General features: G+C 43.6%; 2 protein-coding genes, 1 long non-coding RNA gene and 1 pseudogene across 11 annotated transcripts in view; 2 read left to right on the top strand and 2 right to left on the bottom strand.

Annotated features, from left to right (window-relative positions):
- GPKOW (G-patch domain and KOW motifs) overlaps positions 1-21,246 on the top strand; it is a 56,871-nt gene extending 35,625 nt beyond the window's left edge. For 2 of the 4 annotated variants that reach the window (XR_014239552.1, XR_014239553.1), the window contains 2 exons: positions 6,270-6,314; positions 18,414-21,246. The gene's annotated coding sequence lies outside the window, so the exon portion shown is untranslated. The remainder of the gene's footprint in view (positions 1-6,269; positions 6,315-18,413) is intronic. The other 2 variants (XR_014239551.1, XM_082376776.1) reach the window with 1 other exon arrangement.
- Positions 957-18,406, bottom strand: LOC309620442. Its single transcript, XR_014239556.1, has 3 exons — positions 17,406-18,406; positions 7,516-7,600; positions 957-3,430 (listed from the first exon to the last, which is right to left on the bottom strand). It is a non-coding gene; the product is annotated as an uncharacterized lncRNA (long non-coding RNA).
- LOC309620441 (cytochrome c oxidase subunit NDUFA4 pseudogene) lies at positions 14,318-14,916 on the bottom strand (annotated as a pseudogene). The gene has a single exon. The product of its transcript is annotated as a cytochrome c oxidase subunit NDUFA4 pseudogene (transcript).
- Positions 21,247-22,248: 1,002 nt separating the features above from the next.
- Positions 22,249-27,524, top strand: WDR45 (WD repeat domain 45). Of its 5 annotated transcripts, none has more exons than XM_082376792.1 (11): positions 22,249-22,386; positions 23,833-23,904; positions 24,033-24,107; positions 24,197-24,301; positions 25,170-25,275; positions 25,399-25,493; positions 25,999-26,078; positions 26,191-26,399; positions 26,479-26,580; positions 26,664-26,809; positions 27,057-27,524. In XM_082376792.1, exons 2-11 carry the CDS (start codon positions 23,850-23,852, stop codon positions 27,164-27,166), a joined length of 1,083 nt encoding a protein of 360 aa, XP_082232918.1. In that variant the 5' UTR covers positions 22,249-22,386; positions 23,833-23,849; the 3' UTR covers positions 27,167-27,524. The 5 variants fall into 5 exon arrangements, with proteins under 5 accessions (XP_082232918.1, XP_082232917.1, XP_082232916.1 ...); XM_082376791.1 differs by having other exon boundaries at positions 25,167-25,275; XM_082376790.1 differs by having other exon boundaries at positions 25,101-25,275.
- The last annotated feature ends 36 nt before the right edge of the window (positions 27,525-27,560 follow it).

The raw sequence follows: 27,560 nt of genomic DNA, 5'->3' as shown, positions 1-27,560 counted from the left end.
AATTTTGTCAAAAGACTTTTTCTGCATCTATTGAGATGATCATATGGTTTTTATTCTTCAGTTTGTTAATATGGTGTATCACATTGATTGATTTGCGTATACTGAAGAATCCTTGCATCCCTGGGATAAATCCCACTTGATCATGGTGTATGATCCTTTTAATGTGGTGTTGGATTCTGTTTGCTAGTATTTTGTTGAGAATTTTTGCATCTATATTCATCAGTGATATTGGTCTGTAATTTTCTTTTTTTGTAGTATCTTTGTCTGGTTTTGGTATCAGGGTGACGGGGGCCTCATAGAATGAGTTTGGGAGTGTTCCTTCCTCCACAATTTTTTGGAAGAGTTTGAGAAGGATGGGTCTTAGCTCTTCTCTAAATGTTTGATAGAATTCACATGTGAAGCCATCTCATCCTGGACTTTTGTTTGTTGGAAGATTTTTAAACACAGTTTCAATTTCATTACTTGTGATTGGTCTGTTGGTATTTTATATTTCCTTCTGGTTTAGCCTTGGAAGGTTATACCTTTCTAAGAATTTGTCCATTTCTTCCAGGTAGTCGATTTTATTGGCATAGAGTTGCTTGTAGTAGTCTCTTAGGATGCTTTGTATTTCTGCGGTGTCTGTTGTAACTTCTCCTTTTTCATTTCTGATTCTATTGATTTGAGTCCTCGCCCTCTTTTTCTTGATGAGTCTGGCTAATGGTTTATCAATTTTGTTTATCTTCTCAAAGAACCAGCTTTTAGTTTTATTGATCTTTGCTATTGTTTTCTTTGGTTCTATTTCATTTATTTCTGCTCTGATCTTTTTGATTTCTTTCCTTCTGCTAACTTTGGGTTTGTTTGTTCTTCTTTCTCCAGTTCCTTTAGGTGTAAGATTAGATTGTTTATTTGAAATTTTTCTTTTTTCTTGAGGTAGGCTTGTATAGCTGTATAAACTTCCCTCTTAGAACTGCTTTTGCTGCATCCCATAGGTTTTGGATTGCCGTGTTTTCATTGTCATTTGTCTCTAGGTATTTTTTGATTTCCTCTTTGATTTCTTCAGTGATCTCTTGGTTATTTAGTAACGTATTGTTTAGCCTCCATGTGTTTGTGTTTCTTACATTTTTTTCCCTGTAATTCATTTCTAATCTCATAGCATTGTGGTCAGAAAAGATGCTTGATATGATTTCAACTTTCTTAAATTTACTGTGGCTTGATTTGTGACCCAAGATGTGATCTATCCTGGAGAATGTTCCGTGCGCACTTGAGAAGAAAGTGTAATCTGCTTTTTTGGATGGAATGTCCTATAAATATCAATTAAATCTATCTGATCTATTGTGTCATTTAAAGCTTCTGTTTCCTTCTTTATTTTCATTTTGGATGATCTGTCCATTGGTGTAAGTGAGGTGTTAAAATCCCCCACTATTATTGTGTTACTGTCGATTTCCTCTTTTATAGCTGTTAGCAGTTGCCTTATGTATTGAGGTGCTCCTATGTTGGGTGCATATATATTTATAATTGTTATATCTTCTTCTTGGATTGATCCCTTGATCATTGTGTAGTGTCCTTCCTTGTCTCTTGTAACATTCTTTATTTTAAAGTCCATTTTATCTGATATGAGTATAGCTACTCCAGCTTTCTTTTGATTTCCATTTGCATGGAATATCTTTCTCCATCCCCTCACTTTCAGTCTGTATGTGTCCCTAGGTCTGAAGTGGGTCTCTTGTAGACAGCATATATATGGGTCTTGTTTTTGTATCCATTCAGCAAGCCTGTGTCTTTTGCTTGGAGCCTTTAATCCATCCACGTTTAAGGTAATTATCGATATGTATGTTCCTATGACCATTTTCCTAATTGTTTTGGGCTTGTTTTTGTAGGTCCTTTTCTTCTCTTGTGTGTCCCACTTAGAGAAGTTCCTTTAGCATTTGTTGTAGGGCTGGTTTGGTGGTGCTGAATTCTCTTAGCTTTTGCTTGTCTGTAAAGCTTTTGATTTCTCCATCGAATCTGAATGAGATCCATGCCGGGTAGAGTAATCTTGGTTGTAGGTTCTTCCCTTTCATCACTTTAAGTACATCATGCCACTCCCTTCTGTCTTGTAGAGATTCTGCTGAGAAATCAGCTGTTAACCTTATGGGAGTTCCCTTGTATGTTATTTGTTGTTTTTCCCTTGCTGCTTTCAATAATTTTTCTTTGTCTTTAATTTTTGCCAATTTGATTACTATGTGTCTCAGCGTGTTCTTCCTTGGGTTTATGCTGTGTGGGACTCGCTGTGCTTCCTGGACTTGGGTGGCTATTTCCTTTCCCATGTTAGGGAAGTTTTCGACTATAATCTCTTCAAATATTTTCTCTGGTCCTTTCTCTCTCTTCTCCTTCTGGGACTCCTATAATGTGAATGTTGTTGCGTTTAATGTTGTCCCAGAGGTCTCTTAGGCTGTCTTCATTTCTTTTCATTCTTTTTTCTTTATTCTGTTCCACAGCAGTGAATTGCACCATTGTCTTCCAGGTCACTTATCTGTTCTTCTGCCTCAGTTATTCTGCTATTGATTTCTTCTAGTGTAGTTTTCATTTCAGTTATTGTACTGTTCATCTCTGTTTGTTTGTTCTTTAATTCTTCTAGGTCTTGGTTAAACATTTCTTGCATCTTCTCGATCTTTGCCTCCATTCTTTTTCCAGGGTCCTGGATCATCTTCACTATCATTATTATGAATTATTTTTCTGGAAGGTTGCCTATCTCCACTTCATTTAGTTGTTTTTCTGGGGTTTTATCGTGTTCCTTCATCTAGTACATAGCCCTCTGCCTTTTCATCTTGTCTATCTTTCTTTGAATGTACATATTATTTTTAAATAAAAATTCCAATCGTTCATTGCTAATGTATAGAAATACAATTGATTCTTGTACATTGATCTTGTATCCTGCAACCTTGCTAAACTATCATTAATTTTATTCGCTTTTTTATAGATTCCATTGGGTTTTCTACTAGATAATCATGTTTCTGCAAATAAAGACAGGTTTATTTCTTTCCAATTCAGATTGTCTTTTATTTCTTCTTGCCTTTTATGCACTGACCAGAATATTCAGTACAATATAAAATAGCAGTAGTGAGAGTAGGTATCCGTCTTCTTCTTGGTTTTAGAGGGAAAGCATTCAGTCTTTCACCATTAAGTACAATGTTAGCTGCAGGGTTTTTTTTTTCTCTCTCTCCAACAGACCTGTTATTTATTAAACAAACATTTATTACCAAGCAGGCTCAATACATGCTAACCATAAACCTGTTTATAAACACAGCAAAATCCCAGCTTCCTGTCCTTCTAGGGACTCTGGGCATACCTTGAATCAAGGGTTCCCTTGAGGAAGTTAGGACAATACTCCAGGGGCAGAGTTCTGTTACTTCGTGGTATCAGGCAACCAGTGATTCTCAAAGTGTGGACCCCAGACCAGCAGCAGCAGCATCACCTGAAAACAGGGTAGAAATGCAAATTCTCAGACTCTTCCTGGACCTAATGAATTTGACATTCTGGGGATAGGAACCAGCACTCTGTTATAATGAACCACCCAGGGGCTTATGATGTAAGCACCAGTTACAAACTGCTTTCACAGGAAAACGGCAGAAGTGGATCTGTTTCAGGGTCAAACCTTGGACCATGTCTCTAAGGACAGAGGCCATGGTCACAACTAGACTCTCATGCCTATTAATGAAAAATGCAGAAGGCTTCCAAAATAGTTTAGCCAATCCACGTATCTTTTTTTTTTCTTCCAAGGAGCTTTTATTTATTTTTTAATCTTATTGTGATGAGAACACTAAACATGAGATCTATGCTCTTAACAAATTTTAAGTATATAATACATTATTGTTGACTATAGGTATAATATTGTATAGCAAATCTCTAGAGCTTATTAATCTTACCTAACTGAAACTTTATTCCTGTTGATTAATAACTCCCCATTTCCCCTTCTAAATCAGCCCCTGTTGACCACCATTCTAGTCTTTGATTTTATGAATTTGACTATTTTAGATACCTCATATAAGGTGTCTGGCTTATTTCACTTAGCAAAATGTCCTCGAGGTCCATTCATGTTGTTGCATATTTCAGTAATTCCTTCCTCTTTAGGGCTAAATAGTATTCTATTGTATGTACATACTACATTTTCTTTGTTTATTCTTCTTTCAATGGACATTTAGGTTGTTTCCATACCTTGGCTATTGTGAATAGTGCAGCAATGAACATGGGAGTGCTGATATCTCTAAGAAATCCTGATTTCAATTCCTTTGGATATATACCCAGGAGTGGAATTGCTGGATCATATGGTAGTTCTATTTTTTTTTTTTTTAAAGGTTTCACATTATTTATTTATTTATTTATTTATGGCTGTGTTGGGTCTTCGTTTCTGTGTGAGGGCTTTCTCTAGTTGTGGCAAGCGGGGGCCACTCTTCATCGTGGTGCATGGGCCTCTTACTATCGCGGCCTCTCTTGTTGCGGAGCACAGGCTCCAGAAGCGCAGGCTCAGTAGTTGTGGCTCACGGGCTTAGTTGCTCCGCGGCATGTGGGATCTTCCCAGATCAGGGCTCGAACCCGTGTCCCCTGCATTAGCAGGCAGATTCTCAACCACTGCGCCACCAGGGAAGCCCTATTTTTTTTTTTTTTTTAATTTTTTTTGGCTGCCACTGCATGCATGTGGGGATCTTAGTTCCCCAACCAGGGATCGAACCTGTGCCCCCTGCAGTGGAAGCATGAAGTCTTAACCACTGGACCACCACGGAATTCCCCCCCCCCATTTTTAATTTTTTGAGGAAAATCCATTATGTTTTCTGCAGTGGCTGCACCATTTTGCATTCCTACCAACAGTGTGCAAGGGTTCCAACGTCTCCACATCCTCACCAACACATGTTGTCTCTTGGTTTTTTGATAATAGTCATCCTGACAGGTGTGAGGTGATATTTCATTGTGGTACTGATTTGCATTTCCCTGATAATTAGTGGCAATGAGTGTTTTTAATATACCTGTTACACAGATGCTCTTTATGAGGTTGAGGAAGTTATTTTCTATTCCTACTTTCCTGAGAGTTTTATCAGGAAATCATGTTTAATTTTATCAACTTCTTTTTCTGCATCCATTGAGATGATCACGTTTTTTTTTTTCTTTTGTTGTTTGTTAGTATGAGAAGTTACATTGATTGATTTTTTGAATGTTAAAGCAACCCTGCATTCCAGGGATAAACTCCACATGGTCATGATGTATTATCCTTATAATATATTGTTGGAATCAATTTGTTAAAATTATGTTTAGAATTTTTGTACCTGTATTCATAAGGGATATTAGTTTTCTTTTTTTGTAATGTCTATCTGATTTTGGTATCAGAGTAATGATGGTCCCATAGAATGGGCTGGGAAATATTCAAATTTTTGCAAGAATTTATGTAGAGTTGATATTATTTCTTGCTTAAATGCATGATAGAATTCATCAGTGAAAAAATTTCTTAAATTAAAAAAAAAGAATTCGACAGTGATACCATCTGGGCCTGAAGTCTTCTTTGTAGGAAGGGTTTTTGTTTCTTTGTTTTGTTTTGTTTTGTTTTTTATAAATTTATTTATTTTTTGGCTGTGTTGGGTCTTCATTGCTGCACACAGGCTTTCTCTAGTTGCGGCGAGCAGGAGCTACTCTTCATTGCGGTGCACGGACTTCTCATCGCGGTGGCTTCTCTTGTTGCGGAGCACAGGCTCTAGGCACGCAGGCTTCAGTAGTTGTGGCTCGGGGACTCTAGAGTGCAGGCTCAGTAGTTGTAGCACACGGGCTTAGTTACTCCACGGCATGTGGGATCTTCCCGGGCCAGGGCTCGAACCCATGTCCCCTGCATTGGCAGGCAGATTCTTAACCACTGTGCCACCAGGGAAGTTCCAGGAAGGGTTTTAAGTATAAAGTGTATTTATTTATTTAATATATATAAGGCTATTCAGTTTTCTATTTTTTAAAAAAATTGTGGTAAATACATATAACATAAAGTTTACCAACTTAACCATTTTAAAGTGTACAGTTAAGTGGCATTAAGTACATTCACACTGTTGTACAACCATCACCACCATCCATCTCCAGACCTTTTCATCTTGCAAAATTGAAATTCTGTACCCATTAAACAATTACTCCCCATTCTTTCCTCTCCCCAACCCCTGGCAACTATCTGTGTCTTCTTGAGTGAGCTCTGGTAATTTGTGTCTTTCAAGGAATTTGTACATTTCAGTGAAGTTGTGGAATTTATTGGCATAAAGTTGTTTATAATATTCCTTTAACCTTTTTAGTATCTGTAGAATCTGTAGTGATGTCACCTCCCATTCCTGATATTGGTAAGTTGTGTCTTCTCCCTTTTTTTTTTTTTTTCCTGTAAGTCTTCATGTTTATCAGTTTTGTTGATCTCAGTCAACCAGCTTTTGGTTTCACTGATTTTCTCCATAGTTTTTCTGTTTTCTATTTTCATTGATTTCCACTTTGATCTTTATTATTTCCTTTCTTTTGCTTACCTTAGGTTTACTTTGCTTTTCTTTTTCTTTTTCTTTTTTTTTTAATTTTACACTTTATTTATTTATTTTTGGCTGTGTTGGGTCTTCGTTTCTGTGCGTGGGCTTTCTCTAGTTGTGGCGAGTGGGGGCCACTCTTCATCGCGGTGCGCGGGCCTCTCACTGTCGCAGCCTCTCTTGTTGCGGAGCACAGGCTCCAGACGCACAGGCTCAGTACTTGTGGCTCACAGGCCTAGTTGCTCCGCGGCATGTGGGATCTTCCCAGACCAGGGCTCGAACCCGTGTCCCCTGCATTGGCAGGCAGATTCTCAACCACTGCACCACCAGGGAAGCCCTGCTCTTCTTTTTCTAGTTTCTTATGGTGGAAGCTGAGATAATAGATTTTAGACCTTTCTTATTTAGTTCTTTCTTCTTTTCTAATATAGGCAGGCATTTAATGCAATAAATTCACCCCCGAATACTGCTTTAGTGGCATTGACAAATACTAATATGTTGAGTTTTCATTTTCATTCAGTTCAAAATGTTTTCTAATTTCCATTCTGACTTCTTTGATCCATGAATTATTTTGAAGTGTGTTACTTAGTTTCCAAATATTTGGAGATTTTCCAGAGATCTTCCTGTTATTAATTTCTAATTCAGTTCCATTGTGGCCAGAGAAAACAATTTGTATAACCTGAATCCTTTTGCATTTATTGCGATTAATTTTATGGCCCAGAAAATGGTCTATCTTGGTAATATAGGGAAACTGCTTCATGCTGGTGCCTTGACCTTGCATAGATCCTCATAGTTCCTGTAGGTAATGCTTAACCACAGCTGATCTATCTAGGTCTTGGCAGAAGCCTTGTGATCCTCCCAGAACATGAGAGCATGGGAAGCTTGTGAAGAACTGCTACAAGGCCATTTCCCACTCACTTTTTTATCTTCATGGGAAGCTGTCATGAGAGATTCTTATCATCTCCCAAATTCTGATGAGATACGAGGCTTTCTGTCTCACCCTTAGGGTACAGCTGCAGGGTATAAAAATGCTTACCTGCAGCATGAAATCAGCACCTCAGCAACAGGGTGTTCCACCACTTGTGTTGCAGCCATCTGGACCCTTTTGTTTCAGTATCATCCTGTGGGACAAAGGATATGGGGAACTGCTGTTGAGCCCCTCTAGTGAATTTTCATTTCAGTTATTTCATATTTATTTTCTTTACATTATTTTCATATTCTATTATTTTTTTATTTTTTATTTAATTTTATCATATTCAACTACTTTAACTCCTGAATTTGTTTTTTTTAAATTTCTATCTTTTTGTTGATATTCTCTATTTGGTGAGACACTGTTATTATACTTCCCTTTAGTTCTTTAGATATGGTTTCCTTTAGTTCTTTGAGCATATTTATGCTAGTGATTTAAAATCTTTGTCTAAGCTGCATGTAAATCAATGAAGTCAGAACACTCCCTCACACGATACACAAAAATGAACTCAAAATGGCTTAAAGGCTTAAATATAATACATGACACCATAAGACTCCTAGAAGAACATAGGCAAAAGATTCTCTGACATAAATCATAGCAATGTTTTCTTAGGTCAGTCTCCCAAGGCAATAGAAACAAAAGCAAAAATAAACAAATGAAGCCTAATCAACCTTATAGACTTTTACACAGCAAAGGAAACCATAAACAAAACAAAAACACAACCTAGGGACTGGGAGAAAATATTTGCAAATGATGCTGAAACCGTGCAACTCAGATTGGGACTTGAACCCACATGCCAGGACTCGAACCCAGCCAAAACCCAGATTGGGACTTGAACTCACGTTTTTTTAACTGAGATCACACACCTGGTCTCAGGACTTAATGAAGCTCAGGTTCTTGATGTCTCATCACAGAAAGAATTCAGTGAGAGACAAAGTAATTAGGAAGTGGATTTATTTAGAGAGAAACACACTCCACAGAGTGTGGGCCATCTGAGAAGGCGAGCATAGCACCAGGGTATGGGGTTGTCAGTTTTTATAGGGGTGGGTAATTTCATAGGCTAATGAGTGGGAGGAGTATTCCAGCTATTTTGGGGAAGGGGTGGGGATTTCCAGAAATAGGGCCACCGCCCACTTTTTGACCTTTATGGTCGGCCTTGGAACTGTCATGTCACCTGTGGGTGTGTCATTTAGCTTGCGGGTGTGTTACAATGAGCATAAACTGAGGCTCAAGGTCTAGTGGAAGCCATCTTGGATCTATTTGGTTCTAATCAGTTTATGTTGTGTCCTTGGGCTATATCATTCTTTTAAAGGCTGTGCCCTGCCCCCTTCTTTCCTGTTTCATTCTCCTCTCAGAGATTTTATTCCCATATTCTTATGGGAAGCAGAGGGGCAATGGTCCATCTTCTGTAACTGCTTCGAGGCTGAGTAGGGGTGTCGACCCTGCCTGTCAGGGAGTAAAAACATCTCTGGATGCCTGATCTAGGGGCCCCAGGGGCAGGACAGCTCCTTGTTTTAAGTCAGTATGGGCTGGAATCCTCGCATAGTTATCATCTTGATGTGGAACTGTTGTAACTGCTTCCATAGCCTTTCTATGAATCTCCTTGATGATGAAGCACGTTTTGTAACAGCATCAGAGTACAGAAATAACTATCTATAAATGACAAAAGACTTAAAAGGCATGGTTAAACATCTGATTACAGTGTAATTGGTAAAGAAACTTGGTTACAATAACCAGAATTACGAATGATTACATTTAACTTAACATACCAAATAACCCTAGTTAAATATTTCTCTTTGAGATACTTCAGGGGCCCTCTACAGTATCCCAAAATTAGCTGGAAATCAAAAGAACTTTAATTAAAATTTGATATTTGGGAAGTTTGTCAAAAAGTTTTCAAACACTTGGTCAAATAAGATCATAGGTCACTGTGAGACAATACTTATTCCGTAATCAAAGTGACAATAAAAGATTTCAAAGACAAATACAGAACAGATCACTTAAAAGGTAAAGAAACTTAATATCTGTTATCAAAGGCAGTTCAACATTTTAAGAAAACCTGTCCTCTTGGGACTTCACTGGTGGTGCAGTGGTATCTGCCTGCCAATGCAGGGGACACGGGTTCGATCCCTGGTCCAGGAAGATCCCACATGCTGTGGAGCAACTAAGCCCATGCACCCCAACTACTGAGCCTGCACTCTAGAGCCCACAAGCCACAACTACTGAGCCCGTGTGCCACAACTACTGAAGCCTGCGTCCCTAGAGCCCATGCTCCACAACAAAGAGAAGCCACCACGATGAGAAGCCCGTGCACCGCATCCAAGAGCAGCCCTTGCTTACCACGACTAGAGAAAGCTCGCACACAGCAATGAAGACCCAACACAGCCAAAAATAAATAAATAAATAAGCAAATTTATTTTAAAAAAAAGAAGAAAACATGTCCTCTTAAAAGAGAGAAAAGCCACATTCAAGTCTTGCACCAGCTTACTTTTAAAATTCATTTACTCAATTAAATATATTCTAAACTTAGTCAATCCTGACTGTGCAAAAAACACTTTTCTCACAGTCCACTTTCCACAAACCTTTCATTACTTTCTGTAACCATCACTTTATTTTTTTGCATCCAGAAACAACCATCTGGGTTCAAGTCACAATCTGAGTTGCATGGTTTCAATGCAAGCAACAAAGGCTTAATTTCCAAAATACACAAACAGCTCATACAACTCAATAACAAAAAAAACCCAAAAAACAACTGATCAAAAAATGGGCAGAAGACCTAAATAGACATTTCTCCAAAGAAGACATACAGATGGCCAATAGGCATATGAAAAGATGCTCAATGTTGCTAATTATTAGAGAAATGCAAATCAAAACTACAAGGAGGTATCACCTCACACCAGTCAAAATGGCCATCATTAAAAAGTCTACAAATGACATATACTGGAGAGGGTGTGGAGAAAAGGGAACCCTCCAACACTGTTGGTGGGAATGTAAATTGGTGCAGCCAGTATGGAAAACAGTATGGAGGATCCTTTAAAAATTAAAAATAGAGTTACCATATGATTCAGCAACACCACTCCTGGGCATATATCTGGAGAAAACTCTAATTCAAAAAGATACAGGACTTCCCTGGTGGCGCAGTGGTTAAGAGTCCGCCTGCTAATGCAGGGGACATGGGTTCGATCCCTGGTCTGGGAAGATCTCACATGCCATGGAGCAACTAAGCCCATGCGCCACAACTACTTAGTCTGCGCTCTAGAGCCTGTGAGCCACAACTACTGAGCCCGCATCCCACAACTACTGCAGCCCGCGTGCCCTAGAGCCCGCGTACCGCAACTAATGAGCCCACACGCCACAACTACTGAGCCCACACGCCACAACTACTGAAGCCCACACGCCTAGAGCCCGTGCTCCGCCACAAGAGAAGCCACTGCAATGAGAAGTCCGCGCACCGCAACTCAGAATAGCCCTCGCTCGCTGCAGCTAGAGAAAGCCCACATGCAGCAATGAAGACCCAACGCAGCCAAAAAAGAAAAAAAAGATACATGCACCCCAATGTTCATGCAGCACTATTTACAATAGCCAAGACATGGAAACAAGTTAAATGTCCATCGACAGATGAATGGATAAAGAAGATGTGGTATATATATAGAATGGAATATTACTCAGCCATAAAAAAGAGTGAAATAATGTCATTTACAGCAACATGGATGGACCTAGAGATTATCATACTAAGTGAAGGAAGTCAGACAGAGAAAGGCAAATACCATACAATATCACTTATATGTGAAATCTAAAATATGATATAAATGAACTTATTTACACAACAGTAACAGACTCACAGACATAGAAAATAAATTTATGGTTAACAAAGAGGAAAGGGGATGGGGGAGGGATAAATTAGGAGTTTGGGATTAGCAGATATATATATATATATATATATATATATATATATATATATATATATGAATATATATATTCAGGAATTCCCTGGTGGTCCAGTGGTTGGGACTCTGTGCTTCCACTGCAGGGGGGATGGGTTTGATACCTGGTCAGGGAACTAAGATCCTGCATGCCACGAGGCACGGCCAAAAAAAAAAGAGAGAGAGAATACGTATATTCTTAATCACTTATACTGTACACCAGAAACTAACACAACATTGTAAATCAACTATACTTCAAAAAAAACCTAAAATCTTTGTCTAGTACATCCAATGTTTGGGCTTCCTTAGGGACAGTTTCTATTTCATGCTTTTTTTTGCCCTGTGTATGGTTCATACTTTCTATTTTCATTGCAATTTTAAAATCTGGATATTTTAAATAATGCAGCAGCTCTGGAATTCAGATTCTCTCCACCCCAGGCTTTATTGTTGCTGCTGTCTGTTTAGTGACTTTTCTGAACTAGTTCTGTAAAGTCTGTATTCTTTGATATGTGTGATCACCAAAGTCTCTGCTTCATTAACTTCGTGGTCAGCTAATGGTTAGAGAGAGATTTCTTTAAATGTTTTGAACCAATAAGTCTTCAACCTTTGCCTAGGGTATCTCTGTGTGTGTTGGAGCATGCTTGAACACTCCAGCAAGGTAGTTTACAACTCTGCCTTAGCAGAGTTCTCCATAGAGCTTCAAGATCACCCAGAGGTGGAAATAATGCCATTTGCAGCAACATGGATGGACCTAGAGATTATCATACTAAGTGAAGTAAGTCAGACAGAGAAAGACAAATATACAATATCGCTTATATGTGGAATCTAATTTAAAAATTATACAAATGAACTTATTTACAAAACAGAAACAGACTCACAGATCTTGAAATCAAACTTATGGTGACCAAAGGGAAAACATGGGGGGAAATGATAAATTAGGAGATTGGGATTAACATATACACACTACTATATATAAAATACATAACAAATAAGGACCTACTGTAGGGCTTCCCTGGTGGTGCAGTGGTTAAGAATCTGCCTGCCAATGCAGGGGACATGGGTTTGAGCCCTGGTCCGGGAAGATCCCACATGCCACGGAGCAACTAAGCCCGTGCACAACAACTACTGAGCCTGTGCTCTAGAGCCCGCGCACCGCAACTACTGAAGCCCGTGAGCCACAACTACTGAGCCCACGAGCCACAACTACTGAAGCCCGCGTGCCCAGAGCCCGTGCTCTGCAACAAGCAAAGCCACCGCAATGAGAAGCCTGTGCACCGCAACAGAGTAGCCCCCGCTCGCCGCAACTAGAGAAAGCCCCCGCACAGCAATGAAGACCCAACGCAGCCAAAAATAAATAAATAAATTTATTTTAAAAAACAAAAGGACCTACTGTAGAGCACAGGGAACTCTACTCAGTACTCTGTAATGGCCTATATGGGAAAAGAATCTAAAAAAGAGTGGATATATGTATAACTGATTCACTCTGCTGTACACCTGAAACTAACACAACACTGTAAATCAACTATACTCCAATAAAAAAAAATCACCCAGAGTTGAAAGCTTAGGGCCTTCTCAGCTCTTTCCTTGGCATGCTTGCAGCCCTGCACTTGCACATGCATATGGCCTTCCAGATTCCCAGAAATATGTCAGAGCTTTTCAAGGTCCCTCTGGATATCTTATTCCCAGTTTTTCATGATTGTTGGTCAACTTCTTGTTTGCTCCAGCTGTTATCACCACCTCGGGCAGCTGTGATGTTAAACAGTTGTCACCAATTATTTTTTAAAAGGATATTTGACCTGAGAGAGCTCTGAATCAGGTCAAATAAAGACAAGCCCTATAAGTGAGGGTTTCCAAGGAACTGCTATACAGGTCAAGAATGACAATTTTCTTGGCCTCACACCCATTAGGATGGTTACTATAAAAAAAAAAGAAAGAAAAGAAGTGTTGGTTGGGATATGGAGAAAATTAGAACCTTTGTGCACTACTGGTAGGAATATAAAATGGCGCAGCTGCTATGGAAAACAATATTGCAGTTCCCCCCAAAATTAAAAAAACGATTACCATATCATCCAGCAATTCCACTTCTGGACAAATATCTAAATTAATTGAAAGCACAGTATCAAAGAGACTTTGCACACCCATGTTCATAGCAGCATTATTCCCAATAGCCAAAAGGTGGAAGCAATCCAAGTGTCCATTGATAAATGAATTGATAAGCAAAATGTGATATATTCATACAATAGAATATTATTCAGCCTTTAAAGGGAAGGAAATTCTGACACATGCTTCAACGCGGATGAACCTTGAGGATGTTATGCTAAGTGAAATAAGCCAGTCATAAGAAAACAAATACTGTATGATTCCACTTATATGAGGTATCTAAAGGAGTCAAATTGGGACTTCACTGGTGGTCCAGTGGTTAAGAATTGGTCTTGCAATCCAGGGGACACTGGTTCGATCCCTGGTCAGGGAACTAAGATCCCACATGCCAGGGGGCAACTAAGCCCGTGCACCACAACTAGAGAGCCCACGTGCTGCAACTACAGAGCCCACATGCTCTGGAGCCCACGTGCCATAACTAGAGAGAAGCCCGTGCGCTGCAATGAAAGATCCCACGTGCCTCAACTAAGACCCAATACAGCCAATAAATAAATAAATAAATAAAATAAAGGAGTCAAATTCATAGAAACAAAGTAGAAAGGTGGTTGCCAGGGGCTGGGGGAGGGGGAAATGGGGAGATGTTTAATGGGTCTAGAGTTTCAGTTTTTTTTTTCAAGTTTCAGACTATTTATTAATCAGTGTAAACCCCAACACAATACACCAACATGATTTCGTGCATTTATTTATTTATTTTTTACTTTTTGGCCGCACCACGCAGCATGTGGGATCTTAGTTCCCCGACCAGGGATCGAACCGGCGCCCCCTGCAGTGGAAGTGCAAAGTCTTAACCTCTGGACCACCAGGGAAGTCCCTGATTTCGTGCATTTAGAGGGGAAATGTTTCCTGGTTAAGTGGGAAATTGTGCGGATGGCTTCTGGAAGACCTTCATTCTAAGCAGCTTTATAGTGAAACATTTCATTTAGAAGTCTGGACCTTCTTTCTTCAATTTGCTGTAATCTACATTTACTGAGTAGAACTTGTACTGATCATTGGGACCCAGTTTGTTCCAGGGTTCTGGGTTACTCTTTCTGTCCCAACTGACATCTGTATTGAACAATGCCAGGCGCAAGACATACAGTGTAGCTCCAGTACCTCCCGCTTCAATAAATATGAAGAGGGGGATCAAGCTAGGATGCTTCTTGGCCTGACTGATGATTTGGCGGAGCATGGTTGTGACGGAAGCCTCGAGTCCAGATGGAGAGAACAATAAACTTGCAAGGCCCGGGACTAAACAGTCTCCGCACCGAGTAGAGTTTCAGTTTTGCAAGATGAAAAAGTTCTGGAGATCTGTTTCACAACAGTGTGAATATTCTTAACACTCCTGAACTGTACATTCAAAAATGGTTAAGGTGGTAAATTTTATGTTATGTATATTTTGTTACAATTAAAAGTACATGGACACCTACTATGTGCCTGGCATTCTGGTTCATCTTTGTACACCCAGTGCGTGCATATCATGAGTGCTCCTCATCTTCCCTCTCAGCAACATTTTTCTTTTTAATTTATTTATTTATTTATTTATTTTTGGCTGCGTTGGGTCTTCATTGCAGCGAGTGGGGGCTACTCTTCGTTGTGGTGTGCAGGCTTCTCATTGCAGTGGCTTCTCTTGTTGAGGAGCACGGGCTCTAGGCGGGCGGGCTTCAGTAGTTGTGGCTCGCAGGCTCTAGAGCACAGGCTCAGTAGTTGTTGTGCACAGGCTTAGCTGCTCCACGGCATGTGGGATCTTCCCAGACCAGGGCTCGAACCCATGTGCCCTGCATTGGCAGGCAGGTTCTTAACCACTGCACCACCAGGGAAGCCCTACAGTAGGTCCTTATTTGTTTCCGTGCAAGGGCTTTCTCTAGTTGCGGCAAGCGGGGGCCACTCTTCATCGCGGTGCGCGGGCCTCTCACTATCGCGGCCTCTCTTGTTGCGGAGCACAGGCTCCAGACGCGCAGGCTCAGTAGTTGTGGCTCACGGGCCTAGTTGCTCTGTGGCATGTGGGATCTTCCCAGACCAGGGCTCAAACCCATGTCCCCTGTATTGGCAGGCAGGTTCTTAACCACTGCACCACCAGGGAATTCCTCCCTGTCAGCAACATTTGACTCCCTTCTTGAAATGCCTTTTCTCTTTACTTCCAGAAATCCTTTCTTGGTTCTGTTCCCGCCTCACTGGCTGCTCCTACTCAATCTTTTGCCAGTTCCTCCTCTTTCCCCTGACCTTTGTACCTTGGAAATGCTTCGGGGCTTAGGCTTCTAACCTCCCCACCTACTTTCACTTCCTAGGTGATCTCCTCTGTCTCCTGACTTTAAATGACTTTGATATACTGACGCCTCCTAAATTTGTTATCTCCAGCCTGTACCTCACTCCTGACTTTCAGTTATATCCAATCACCTACCCAACATCTCTATATGATATTTCATACGCATTTCAGAGTTCACAAAAATAATACAAAACTCCCAATTCCCCCTCTTAATCTGTTCCTCCAGCTGACTCTCAGCTTACCTAAAACCTTCTGAGTCATTCTTAACTTCTATCTTCCACACATCCTATATCTAACCCATCAACATATCCCTGCAGCTCTACCTTCAAAATAATTCCAGAATACATCTTATCTCCTCCACTGCCCAGTGTCCCAACCACCAAAAACCATTGCCTGGCTTACTGAAATAGCCTCCTAACTGCCCTCCTTGCTTTCCCTTCTCCTGCTCCCTGCCTTAGTCCACACACAGAAGCCAGTGCTATTTTGAAAAGGCAAGTCTGGTCGTGTCTCTCTCCTGTGCTCCAAACCCTCCAAATGGCTCCCTATCCCACTCAGAATAGTAGTCAAAGCATTTTTTTTAATGACTTGTATATTTATTTGGTTCAACAAACATGTTCTTGAGCATCTACTAAGTATTAGGTTTGATGAGGGGCACTGGGGATACATAACATCTGCCCTTGGAGAAGTCTCAAGCATAGCAAGTCAACTCTGTACCTTGTAACATTGTGGGGGGGTGCAGAGCACTATGGGGGAGGAATTTTTAATACAACTTTTATATTAGGAAAGACTCTCAAGAAAGTATAATGCAAAAACTAAGCCTTCAGGAATTGGTACAAGTTATACAGAGGATGTGGCCAAGGGATGGTAGGGAACAACAGAGGGATGTGAGAAGGTTACTCAGGTTGGGGAAACCACATGTTCACAATTAGCCAAAGCATTTTAAATGGCCTACAGGCCCTGCATATTCTGCCCCCCATCCACCCCTCTGTGACTCATCTGCTCAAGCTGCACTGATATCCTTGTTGTTCCTTCTGCCCAGAATGCACTTCCCCCGAATTTCCACAGGGTTCATTCCCGCACTCCCTTCAGGTTTCTGCTCCAATGTCACCTTATCACAGAAGTTTCTTTGATCATCCCACATAAGATAGCAACCTCCTACCCTTACCTCAACCCTTCCTATCTCCTAATCCATCTTATCTCTAATTTATATATAAATATAAATATATGTATCTTCATTCATTCATCACCTTTCTCCTCCAAGGACACTGCTCTGTTTACTGTTTGATTCCCCAAATTTAGCACAGTGTGCCTGGTGCGTTGGAGGCACTCAATATATATTGGATAAATGAATGAATGAATGTTCAATAATTAGTTGTTAAATGAAGGAGATTAGTATGCTACTTTTCAAGACATCAGGGCAAAACTTAAACAATTTCTCAATCTACAAACAATCCATTTTCCAGGATGCATTAGAGAAAATTAATTCATTGAGTCACGTCCACAAAAGAAGGTGAAATGCTCCAAGGAGCAATTCTAATATTAAAGTTGACCCAACCGGGTCTGAGCAGAGCCATGCTTAACTTCAAGATTTATGTCTTGAGAAAGATTTTTACTGAGACATAGATACTTACAACTCATTCCCACAAATCTGGAATGCCTAAACGTTCACCCAAGTTTGGATTTCTTCCACAGGTTACTCGGTCATTAGATCTTGGTCCTTTTCAACTCTGACACCCTTCCTCATGACAACTTTGTATGACAGGCATGTGCATCATTCTTCCTTCTCTGGTGACAGTCCTATTAATATACAGCATTAAGTGAACACCCAGACCACTGGTTTGAAAAGCAAACTAAAAAGGATTTAAAGACTTAGGAACCCATCTTAATTCAAATAAGATGTTAAGTCCTAGGGACTCCCCTGGTGGTCCAGTGGTTAAGACTCCGCGCTTCCAATGCAGGGGGTGCGGGTTCGACCCCTGGTCGGGGAACTGAGATCCTGCATGCTGCGCAGCCTGGCCAAAAATTAAAAAAAAAAAAAAAAAAAAAAAAAGACGTTAAGTCCTATTTGCTCCAGGAAAAAAGGTGAGGTAAAACACTCATTGTGGAGGTGAAGGTGGGGTGATACTTCTATAACCAGAAGTTATAACAGCACCAGGAAGGTTGAAGGTCAATTATACTTCAAAAACAAACTAATAGAAAAAGAGATCAGATTTGTGTTTACCAGAGGTGTGGGTGGAGGAGTGGGAACTGGATGAAGACAGTCAAAAGGTACAAATTTCCAGGTATAAGATAAATAAGTACTAGGAATGTAATGTACAACATGATAAATATAATTAACACTGCTGTATGTTATATATAAAAGAGAGTAAATCCTAAGAGGATCACAAGGAAAAATTTTTTTTCTATTTCCTTAATTTTGTATCTATATGGAATGATGAATGTTCACTAAACTTATTGTGATAATCATTTCATGATGTATGTAAGTCAAGTCATTACGCTGTACACTTCAAACTTATTCTGTGCTGTAAGTTGATTATATCTCAATAAAATTGGAAGAAAAAATAAACAAAAAAGATTTTCTCTGTATCATTGGTTTGGAGCAGTTTTATAACAATGTGCCTTTGTTTGTTTGTTTTTAGGCCTCACCACGTGACTTGTGGGATTTTAGTTCCCCAACCCGGGCCCTTGGCAGTGAGAGCACAGAGTCCTAACCACTTGACGGCCAGGGAATTCCCACAATGTGCCTTTGTGTAGTATTTTTCATCTACTTTTTGCTGGTGTTCATTGAACTTCTTGGATCTGTGAGTTTATATTTTTTATTAATTTTGGAAAGTTTTAGGACTTTACTTCTTCACATACTTTTTCTGTCCCCCTTCCTCTCCTTTGGGGATTCTATTTCCTGCATATTAGGCCACATGAAATTGTCCCACAGCTCATTTATGCTTTTTTCTATTTTCAGTTTTGGGGGATTCTTTCTTCCTCTGTTCCATTTTCTTAGTTTCTACTGCTATGATTTAAACTACTGATGTTTTTCTTCTGCAATGTCTAGTCATTAATCCCATCTGGTGTATTTTTCATCTTTAGAATTTCATTTTGGGTACTTATATATCTTCCATGTCTCTGCTCAACTTTTTTAACATATGGAGGTAGCTTTAATAACTTTTTTAGCATCATTCTCTCCTAATTCTAATATCTGTGTCCATTCTGTGTTAGTTTCCATTGATTGATCATTATGGTTCGTGTTTTCCTGCTTAAAAAAAAACAACACTCTTTTATTGAGATATAATTCACGTACCACACAATACACCATTTAAAGTGTACAGTTAGGACTTTCCTCGTGGCGCAGTGGTTAAGAATCCGCCTGCCAATGCAGGGGACATGGGTTCGATCCCTGGTCCAGGAAGATCCCACGTGCCGCGGAGCAACTAAGCCCGTGCACCACAACTACTGAGCCCGTGCTCTAGAGCCCACAAGCCACAACTACTGAGCCCATGTGCCACAACTACTGAAGCCCATGCACCTAGAACCCATGCTCCACAACAAGAGAAGCCACCGCAATGAGAAGCCCATGCACCACGACGAAAAGCAGCCCTCGCTCGCTGCAGGTAGAGAAAACCCGCGCATATCAACAAAGACCCAACGCAGCCAAAAATAAAATAAATTCATAAAAAAAATAAAGTGTACAGTTAAATGGTTTTTTTTAGTATACTTACAGAGTTCTGCAACCATTACCACAATCAGTTTTAGAACATTTTCAACACCCCAAAAAGCAATCCCATACCCCTTAGCAGTCATTGCCTTTTTTTCCCCAGTCACCTTCCTCTCCCACCCCACCAGCCCTAGGCAACCACTAATCTACTTTCTCTCTCTGTGGACTTGCCTATTCTGGACATTGTCTATAAGTGGGATCATACAATATGCAGTCCTTTGTGACTGGCTCCTTTCACTTAGCATACGTTTTTGTTTGGATAACAGACATTGTGAATTTTACCTTAGGTGCTAGGGTTTTATTATTAGTATTCCTATAAATCTTCCTGATCTTTGTACTGAGATAGTTAAGTTACTTGGAAACAATTTGATCTTTCAGGGTCTTCCTTTTATGATTTGTTAATTGGGTCTGCACTGGTACTAAGTCTAGGGCTAATTATTCCCCACAACCTTCCTGTGTATTCTGTGCCCTGTGAATTACGTTTTTCCAATTGACCTATATGCCAGGCCTTGTTCTAATCCAGTTGGATGGTTCTTTCCCTGGACTTGGGTAGTTTCTTCATATGCACGCACTTATCAGTATTCTGCTGAATATTCAAGGGGGACTCTTTGCAGATCTCTGTGGTTCTCTCTCTGTGAAGCTCTCTCCTGATATTCTGTCCTTCGAACTCTAGCTGCCCTTGTCTCTCTGGATTATTTCAATTTAGGGAGGCCACCAGGCTCTGCCTTCTCCCCTTTCTGTGCCACAGCATGAGAACTCTCCAAGTGGTAACTTGGGGCAGTTTGGGACTCATCTTCTTTCCCATTTCTCAGGGATCACTGTCCTTCACTGTCTGATGTGTATGCCTTGAAAACCATTGTTTCATGTATTCTGCCTTTTGGGAGGGCAGTGGTTGGTTGTTTCATGTGAGAGGACAAATTTGGTCCCTGTTACTCCATCTTGACTACAAGTGCATGAGCCAGGGGTTGTATTTGTGACACCACTTGGACAGTGGGACCAACAGAACTTGCCAGTGACAAAGAAGGAGAATCAAGCATGATATATCTGCTCTTTGGCTTGAGTGACAAACTGGGTGTTATGGTGCCATTGGTTAAGATGAGGGAGACAGGAGGGTGGTTGAGCCAGGGAAATTCAAGAGATCTGTTTGGATGCGTTAAATTTGAGATGCCTTATGCGACATCCACGTGAACACATCAAACAGGCCATAGCATATGAGTCTGGTGTTCAGGAAAGAGGTCTAGGCTAGAGGCCTAAATCAGTGGATCTTCCAAATATTTGCAATAATTAAGGCTATGAGACAACATGAAGTCACCTAGGGAGAGAATACTGACTACAAAAGTAAGGCGGCCAGGATCATACCTAAGGATACCACAGTATTTGGAAATTGGGTAAAGATGGAGGAGTAGCCAGAGATATAGGAGAAAACTAAGAGAGTGAGAGCAAGAAACTGTGGAATATGCTGGGTGGTTACAGGAAGGGGTAGAGAAGTGACTGCTGGTTTGGGAAGATTGTTACTCATCAGTGATCTGGTTAAGAGCAGTCTCAGAGACATGGAAGTGACAAAAGCCAAACTGAATTAAGTTAAATATGCTCTGGGAATTCCCTGGTGGTCCAGTGGTTAGGACTCGGCCCTCTCACTGCCGAGGGTCCAGGTTCAATCCCGGGTTGGGTAACTAAGATCCCATGCTGTGGCCAAAAAAAAAAAAAAAAAAAAAAAAAAGTTAAATGTGCTCTGGGATGTGAGGAAGTAGAGACCGAAGAAAGCCAGAAGATTGGCTTTGCTGAGGAGCACAGCAATGGAGTCACGCCTAGGGTAGTACACAGGGACAAAATTCACAAGTAAATATGTCTGTGGATGTTGACAACACAGTACATCAAACAACCTAGATGGCCATCAGTAGGGGAACAGCTGAACAGTTATACATTTATTCCACGGAATACCATGAATCAATTAAAATGGATGAATAAAACAGATGTCTATTATATATTAATAATTTTTAAAGCATCAAAACAATATTTGAAAAAAAGTAAAGGATGGGTGGATTGTGTCAATATCAACTCTGTGATACTTAGTGTCACAACTGTGTCAACATTCTGAGTGTAGTATTTTACTATACAACATGTTACCTTCAGGGGGCAGTGTTAAAGCACATGGGATTTCTCTGTATTATTTCTCAAAACTACACGTGAGTCCACATCTCAAAATTTATAAGTTGAATACAAAAATATTTCCAGTATGTACACAATTGGGGTCTTTTTTCCTCCCACAGTGAACACTTATACCTCTTGCCATCAAAAATACTTTTTCACTTTGTAAATAAAACGAAGCATGGGTGGGGTGGGGAATCCCATCCTGGCTTCCCCTGGCTATGGGGATAGACTCAGCTTTGAAGGTCTCCAGGCCCACCCCCGCCTCGAGGCCCACCCCCGCCTCGAGGCTCCCCGGTCGCCTCCCTAGAAGTCTGGGAGAACTACAAATAGCTAACAGGGGCGGCCCCTCTAGCCCACCTCGGAGGTCCAAGTCTTGTTAGCCCAGAAGGTAACGCCGCTAGCTCTCCTAGCAGGATCGAGTTAAGGAATTCTCGCCCTTTTCCGCTCAGCGAGGGGAAGGCTCTCTCTCCCCCACCCGGCCTCGGTTCCTTCAGACAGTCATGCCCTGGCGGAGCGTCCTCTGCTCGCCGCGCTCCCTCTCTCTGCTCCACCAGAGACCCAGAAGCTGGTTTTGGAGGACTGCAGCCGCGCTTTCCGGCGAGGATGAGTCATTTCCGGTCACAGACTCCCTCCCCCGGAAGTAAGGCCTGATGTAAACACCGGAGTGGGGCGTCAAGGCACGGGAGGTCAGAAAGCCGTGCCGCGGGCGGCACCGAGAGCTTGGGCCAGGATCGGGGACGCGCAGAGGTCAGGTCAGTGCAGGCGGCAGGGAGCTGGGGCATGGTCCAAGAATTGGTTGCGGTCTGGGGGACGGTCTGGGGTCTTCTGAGCAAGGGTCTTGGTGGATGGGGGGTATCTAGGACAGGGATCTTGAGTAGGTGCTGGCACTGGAAGGAGTATGAGGGTGGTCTTGGACATAAGTGGTGGGAGCGATGTGTGAGGCATCCCTGGGCAGGGTTCCTGGGTGGCAAGTGTCTTTGGAATGGGGGTCCCAAAAAAGGGATCTTGGAAGGTGGGGCTGTCCAAAGAATGGGTCTTTGGGGGTGAGGCGGTCCGGTGGAGGTGGTACAGGGGGGAAGGGAGGACGTTTGGAGAGTGGGAAGGGGTGTGCCTGGGCAAAGGTTTTGCGGAGATGGGGGTTTGAAGGGAGTATGGGGACTCTGGGACAAGAATATTAGGGGGGGTCCAGGGCAGGCGTCTTGCAGGGGGGATTGAGTTGTCCCAGGTAGGGGTTTTGGGAAGTGTGTGTCCTGGGCAAGGGTTTTGAGGGGTTAGGGGTGCCCTGGAACAGGGTCTTGGGGAGGCGATAGGGGGTCTGGAGGAGGAACCTTAGGGGGATGCAATTCCTGGGGGTACGTCCAAGCCAACCCATGTCAGAGTCAGGGACAGCAGAACACATGGAAGGGTATGACCCAGGGGTGGGGGATTTGGAGTGATAAGGGAATCCTGAGGTAGGGTCTTTAGGGCATACAGGGGTCTGGGGGAAGGTCCAGGTTGTCCATGGTTGGACGGAAGTTAGCATGTCATGAGAAGGGGTTGTGTGGAGGTGGGAATGGAATCCTGAAGGGATTTCAGGAAGCCTGTGAGGAAGGAAGGTGTGAGAGAGCTCTGGAGTGGTAGAATAGGTTGGAGTAGAAGGACGTGGCGGGGGAGCTCCTGTGAGCGGTGGACCAACCATAGCAGGTCTCAGGGCCAGGTCAGGGAGGTGCAGGAAGAAGTGGATGTTTGAGCCCCCTTTCCCCATTTATTGACAGGCAGACTTAGGTGCTGGGTCCAGGTGTAAAGATGAGAAGTGGGTAGGGGGTGGTTCCAGGCCATGTTGGGCACTGGGGCCAGGATTGGCTGAGGGTAGAGAGGAGGTATCACTGGGATACCCCCTACCCCATTATCTCTTGATAAGCAGTCAGTCAGGGAAGGAGTAAGGAGGAGGTGGGGGAGTCCAGGTCAGGGTAGGCCGAGAGAGCTGGGGTCAACCAAGTGTAAGAAGATGTGAATGTTCCTGTCCATGCTCTTTGGGGTCTTGGGAGCTTAGAGTGGGGACCCTAGGATTCTCCCCCTGATTTTGTCTTCTTTGCAGTCCTGCTGGGGTTAGGTAGCAGAGTGGGAGGAGGAAGAAGAAATCAGTTGGGGACAGGAGTTCTAGGACTCAGAGAACAGACTCCAGGACTCTTCCCAACCCTACCCCCATTTGTGTCCAGGGAAGCAATCCTGGACCATGACTCAGCAGCCACTTCGAGGAGTGACCAGTCTGCGTTTCAACCAAGACCAAAGTGAGAGAGGCTTGTGCCTGTGCCCTTTTGGGAGGGAGGGAGGGAGAGAATGGCCAGAGGTGGGTGTTAAGCCCCTAGCTTCCCACCTGGGCATCTTTTGAGGCAGCCCGGATTCCTCCCGTCCCCAGGCTGCTTTTGCTGCGCTATGGAGACAGGTGTGCGCATCTACAACGTGGAGCCATTGATGGAGAAGGGGCATCTGGGTGAGCTGTCGGTGGGGGAGGGGCAATGGGCAGAAGGGATGGGCTGGGCATTGGCACCCACCCCTACTGACATCCTGGTCCTTGTCCAGACCATGAGCAGGTGGGCAGCATGGGCCTGGTGGAAATGCTGCACCGCTCCAACCTACTGGCCCTGGTGGGCGGTGGTAGCAGCCCCAAGTTCTCAGAGATCTCAGGTAAGTGTCCTCATCCGGTCACCCTTGGCCCAGATTCCCCGGAATCCTGGCCTCCCGGAGGCTCTGGCAAATGAAGATGTCAGAGTAACTCAGAGTCACACAGTGAGGCCTACAGCTTACAAGTCCTGGATCTTATCGCTTGAGAAGCTTGGTGTTTTGTCTTCATTTAACAAACGCTTGTTGAATGCCTCCTGTATGCCATGTCCTTACCTATGGAGCGCTTGCTGTGAGCCTGGTGCTGTTGTAACCACTTTACATGTATTAACTCATTTAATCCTCACAGTAACTCTGTGTGGTAGGAAGTATCATCATCCCCATTTTTGCAGATGAAGAAACTGAGGCCCAAAGGGGTTAAGTGATTTATCCAAGGTCACACAACTAATAGGTTTTAAAATCTTGGGGCTGTCTCCCCAATGCCCTCTTGCTTTGAGTCTCAAGCACCATCTTATTTTAAGGGCTTTTGTTGATCCCACTGGGACATGGCAAAAGATGCCCTAGGATTCCTCACAGAAATCTTCTGGGGGGTATGAGCTGGGACCCTGGAGGCAGAAATAGTTACTGATGAGAAGTTACAGGCCTGGGTGTGAGTCCCTGCTTGGTTGCTGATGGGTTGTGAGGTCCTTGCCTAGATAGAAAACCCCTTCAAGCCTCAGCTTCCTCATCTGTAAATGAGTATAACGGTTCTAGAACCTGTCTTCTCAGGAATCACATCTACAAGTGCTCATGCTGTGTGAGGTCATATTGGGTGTTAGCAAAAGGTTAAGCAAGTGGGTTGAGGTCCCATGGGGAGTAGGGGTAGGTCTTGTGTCACCAGGGCTGCCCCTCACCCTAAACCTTGGCCCCGACAACACACCCACGTGCCCAGCAGTGCTGATCTGGGACGATGCCCGGGAGGGCAAGGACTCCAAGGACAAGCTGGTGCTGGAGTTCACCTTCACCAAGCCAGTGCTGGCTGTGCGCATGCGCCATGACAAGTGAGCCTGAGGTGGGCTGGGGGTGGGGGAGGTCGGAGGTCCCCACAGCAGGCTAGAGGGTTAGTCCTGCATGGGCACCCTGCCCTCCTCTCACGACCATCCTGTGTTGTGTGATGCCCACAGAATCGTGATCGTGCTGAAGAACCGCATCTATGTGTACTCCTTCCCCGACAATCCCCGAAAGCTGTTTGAGTTTGACACCCGGGACAACCCCAAGGGTGAGAGGACCCAGAGATGCAGGTGTAATGGCAGGAGGCAGTGGATGGGGCAGAGGGGCAGAAATGAAGAGAGACAGAAAGAGGCACACAGAGAGTAACTGGGAAAGAGAGGCAGGGAGAGATTCTTTGTATAAAGATGCTCCAATGGGCTGAGATGCCCACATTCCCAATCTATCCATTTTCCCATCCTTAGCCAGTTCTCTCTCTCTACTCTCGGCCCCGCCTCACCCCTGGCTACCTCAGATAGCAGAGCAGAAAGGCTCATTAAGGACATTAATGGGTATGCCAGGGATTCCTAGGCCTCCTGGGGCTGCCAGAGCTGCATAGGGAGGCAGGGAATCTGCCTTGATGGTGGGGAGCACACCTGAGGGCAAGCCCCCTGTGGGTTCTGTGGGTAACATGTATCATGGAAGGTTGAAGTCCGGCCCTTATCCAGCTCTGTCCATCCTGAGACCCTGCCTGGCCCTGACATCCTCTTTACCAGCTCACCGCCCCCCCACCCTAGGGCTCTGTGACCTCTGCCCCAGCCTGGAGAAACAACTGCTAGTGTTCCCAGGACACAAGTGCGGGAGCCTGCAACTTGTGGTGAGCTGTCCAGTGGGCAGGGGTGGGTAGGTGGGCTGGCTCTCCCTGTGGACTCTTGGCAACTTACCTCCTTACCACCTACCCCAAGCCCAAACTGCTCCTTCTATCATAGGACCTGGCAAGCACAAAGCCCGGCACCTCATCTGCTCCGTTTACCATCAATGCACATCAGAGCGACGTGGCCTGCGTGTCTCTGAACCAGCCAGGCACGGTAGTGGCCTCAGCCTCTCAGAAGGGCACCCTTATTCGCCTTTTTGACACGCAGTCCAAGGAGAAGCTGGTGGAGCTGCGCCGAGGCACTGACCCCGCTACCCTCTACTGGTGAGCACAGGGTATGCGTGGTGGGCTCCTGACCCCACACCACATGACACGTGGGCGTCACTGCTGCTCTGTCTTTCAGCATCAACTTCAGCCATGATTCTTCCTTCCTGTGTGCATCCAGTGATAAGGGCACAGTCCATATCTTTGCTCTCAAGGATACCCGCCTCAACCGCCGCTCTGCGTGAGTGCCTCCTGCCCCACCCTGCCTCACCCCCATCCCCCTGCCCATATATCACACCTGGGCTTAGCCAGTGTTGCCTGCAGGCTGGCTCGCGTGGGCAAGGTGGGGCCTATGATTGGGCAGTATGTGGACTCTCAGTGGAGCCTGGCGAGCTTCACCGTGCCTGCTGAGTCAGCCTGCATCTGTGCTTTTGGTCGCAACACTTCCAAGAATGTCAACTCTGTCATTGGTGAGTGGGAATAGCCCTTGACTGGGGGGTACTGCATGGGCGAAGGCCTACAAATTGGACCTGAAAGAATTTTAGGGCATGGGAGGCCTGAGGGAGCCAAACGGGTGGTTCACTTCCACCATCACTAAGGGAGATGGCACGTGGGCAAAGACCTGGAGATAGACCCTGGGCCACGGGACACCTGAGAGGACTGGAGTGTGTGGCTTTGGCAGCATCTAACCTTTTCCAATCCTCCCCCCTCCTCCAGCCATCTGTGTAGATGGGACCTTCCACAAATATGTCTTCACTCCCGATGGAAACTGCAACAGAGAGGCTTTCGATGTGTACCTTGACATCTGTGATGATGATGACTTTTAAGGACCCTGTGGGTTGTGCTAGGGACCTGCAGCGGCAGACTGCAAAGCCTGTGCGGGGGTGGGAGTGCTGTGGAAGCCACCAGCCAGCAAACATTAATGGAGCAGGTGCCCACTTTCCACTCTTAAGAGCAATGCCTGAACAGCTCAGTCGCCCCAAGCACTTCTTGATGACTGTGTGCCCACAGAGCCAGGCCAGGGACTCAGAGAGACAGCGGCCCCCCTGGGGCTCCCAGCCTGGAGAAGACTGCTAGGGACCCAGAGTGGGTGCCCTAATTCCAACCTGTGGGGAGTGTTAAAAGACTTACCAGAAAGAGACGATCTCTGATATGATGAATATGAATAAAAGGCCCCTAATAGTATTTATGGCTGGACCTCGGGAGTGGGGCCTGGAGGAG

Source organism: Balaenoptera borealis, assembly GCF_965194805.1.
Source record: "Balaenoptera borealis genome assembly, chromosome: X".
NCBI classification, from domain to species: domain Eukaryota; kingdom Metazoa; phylum Chordata; class Mammalia; order Artiodactyla; family Balaenopteridae; genus Balaenoptera; species Balaenoptera borealis.
The sequence above is the reverse complement of the archived record's forward strand: the minus strand, read 5'-3'. Positions and strand labels throughout refer to the sequence as shown.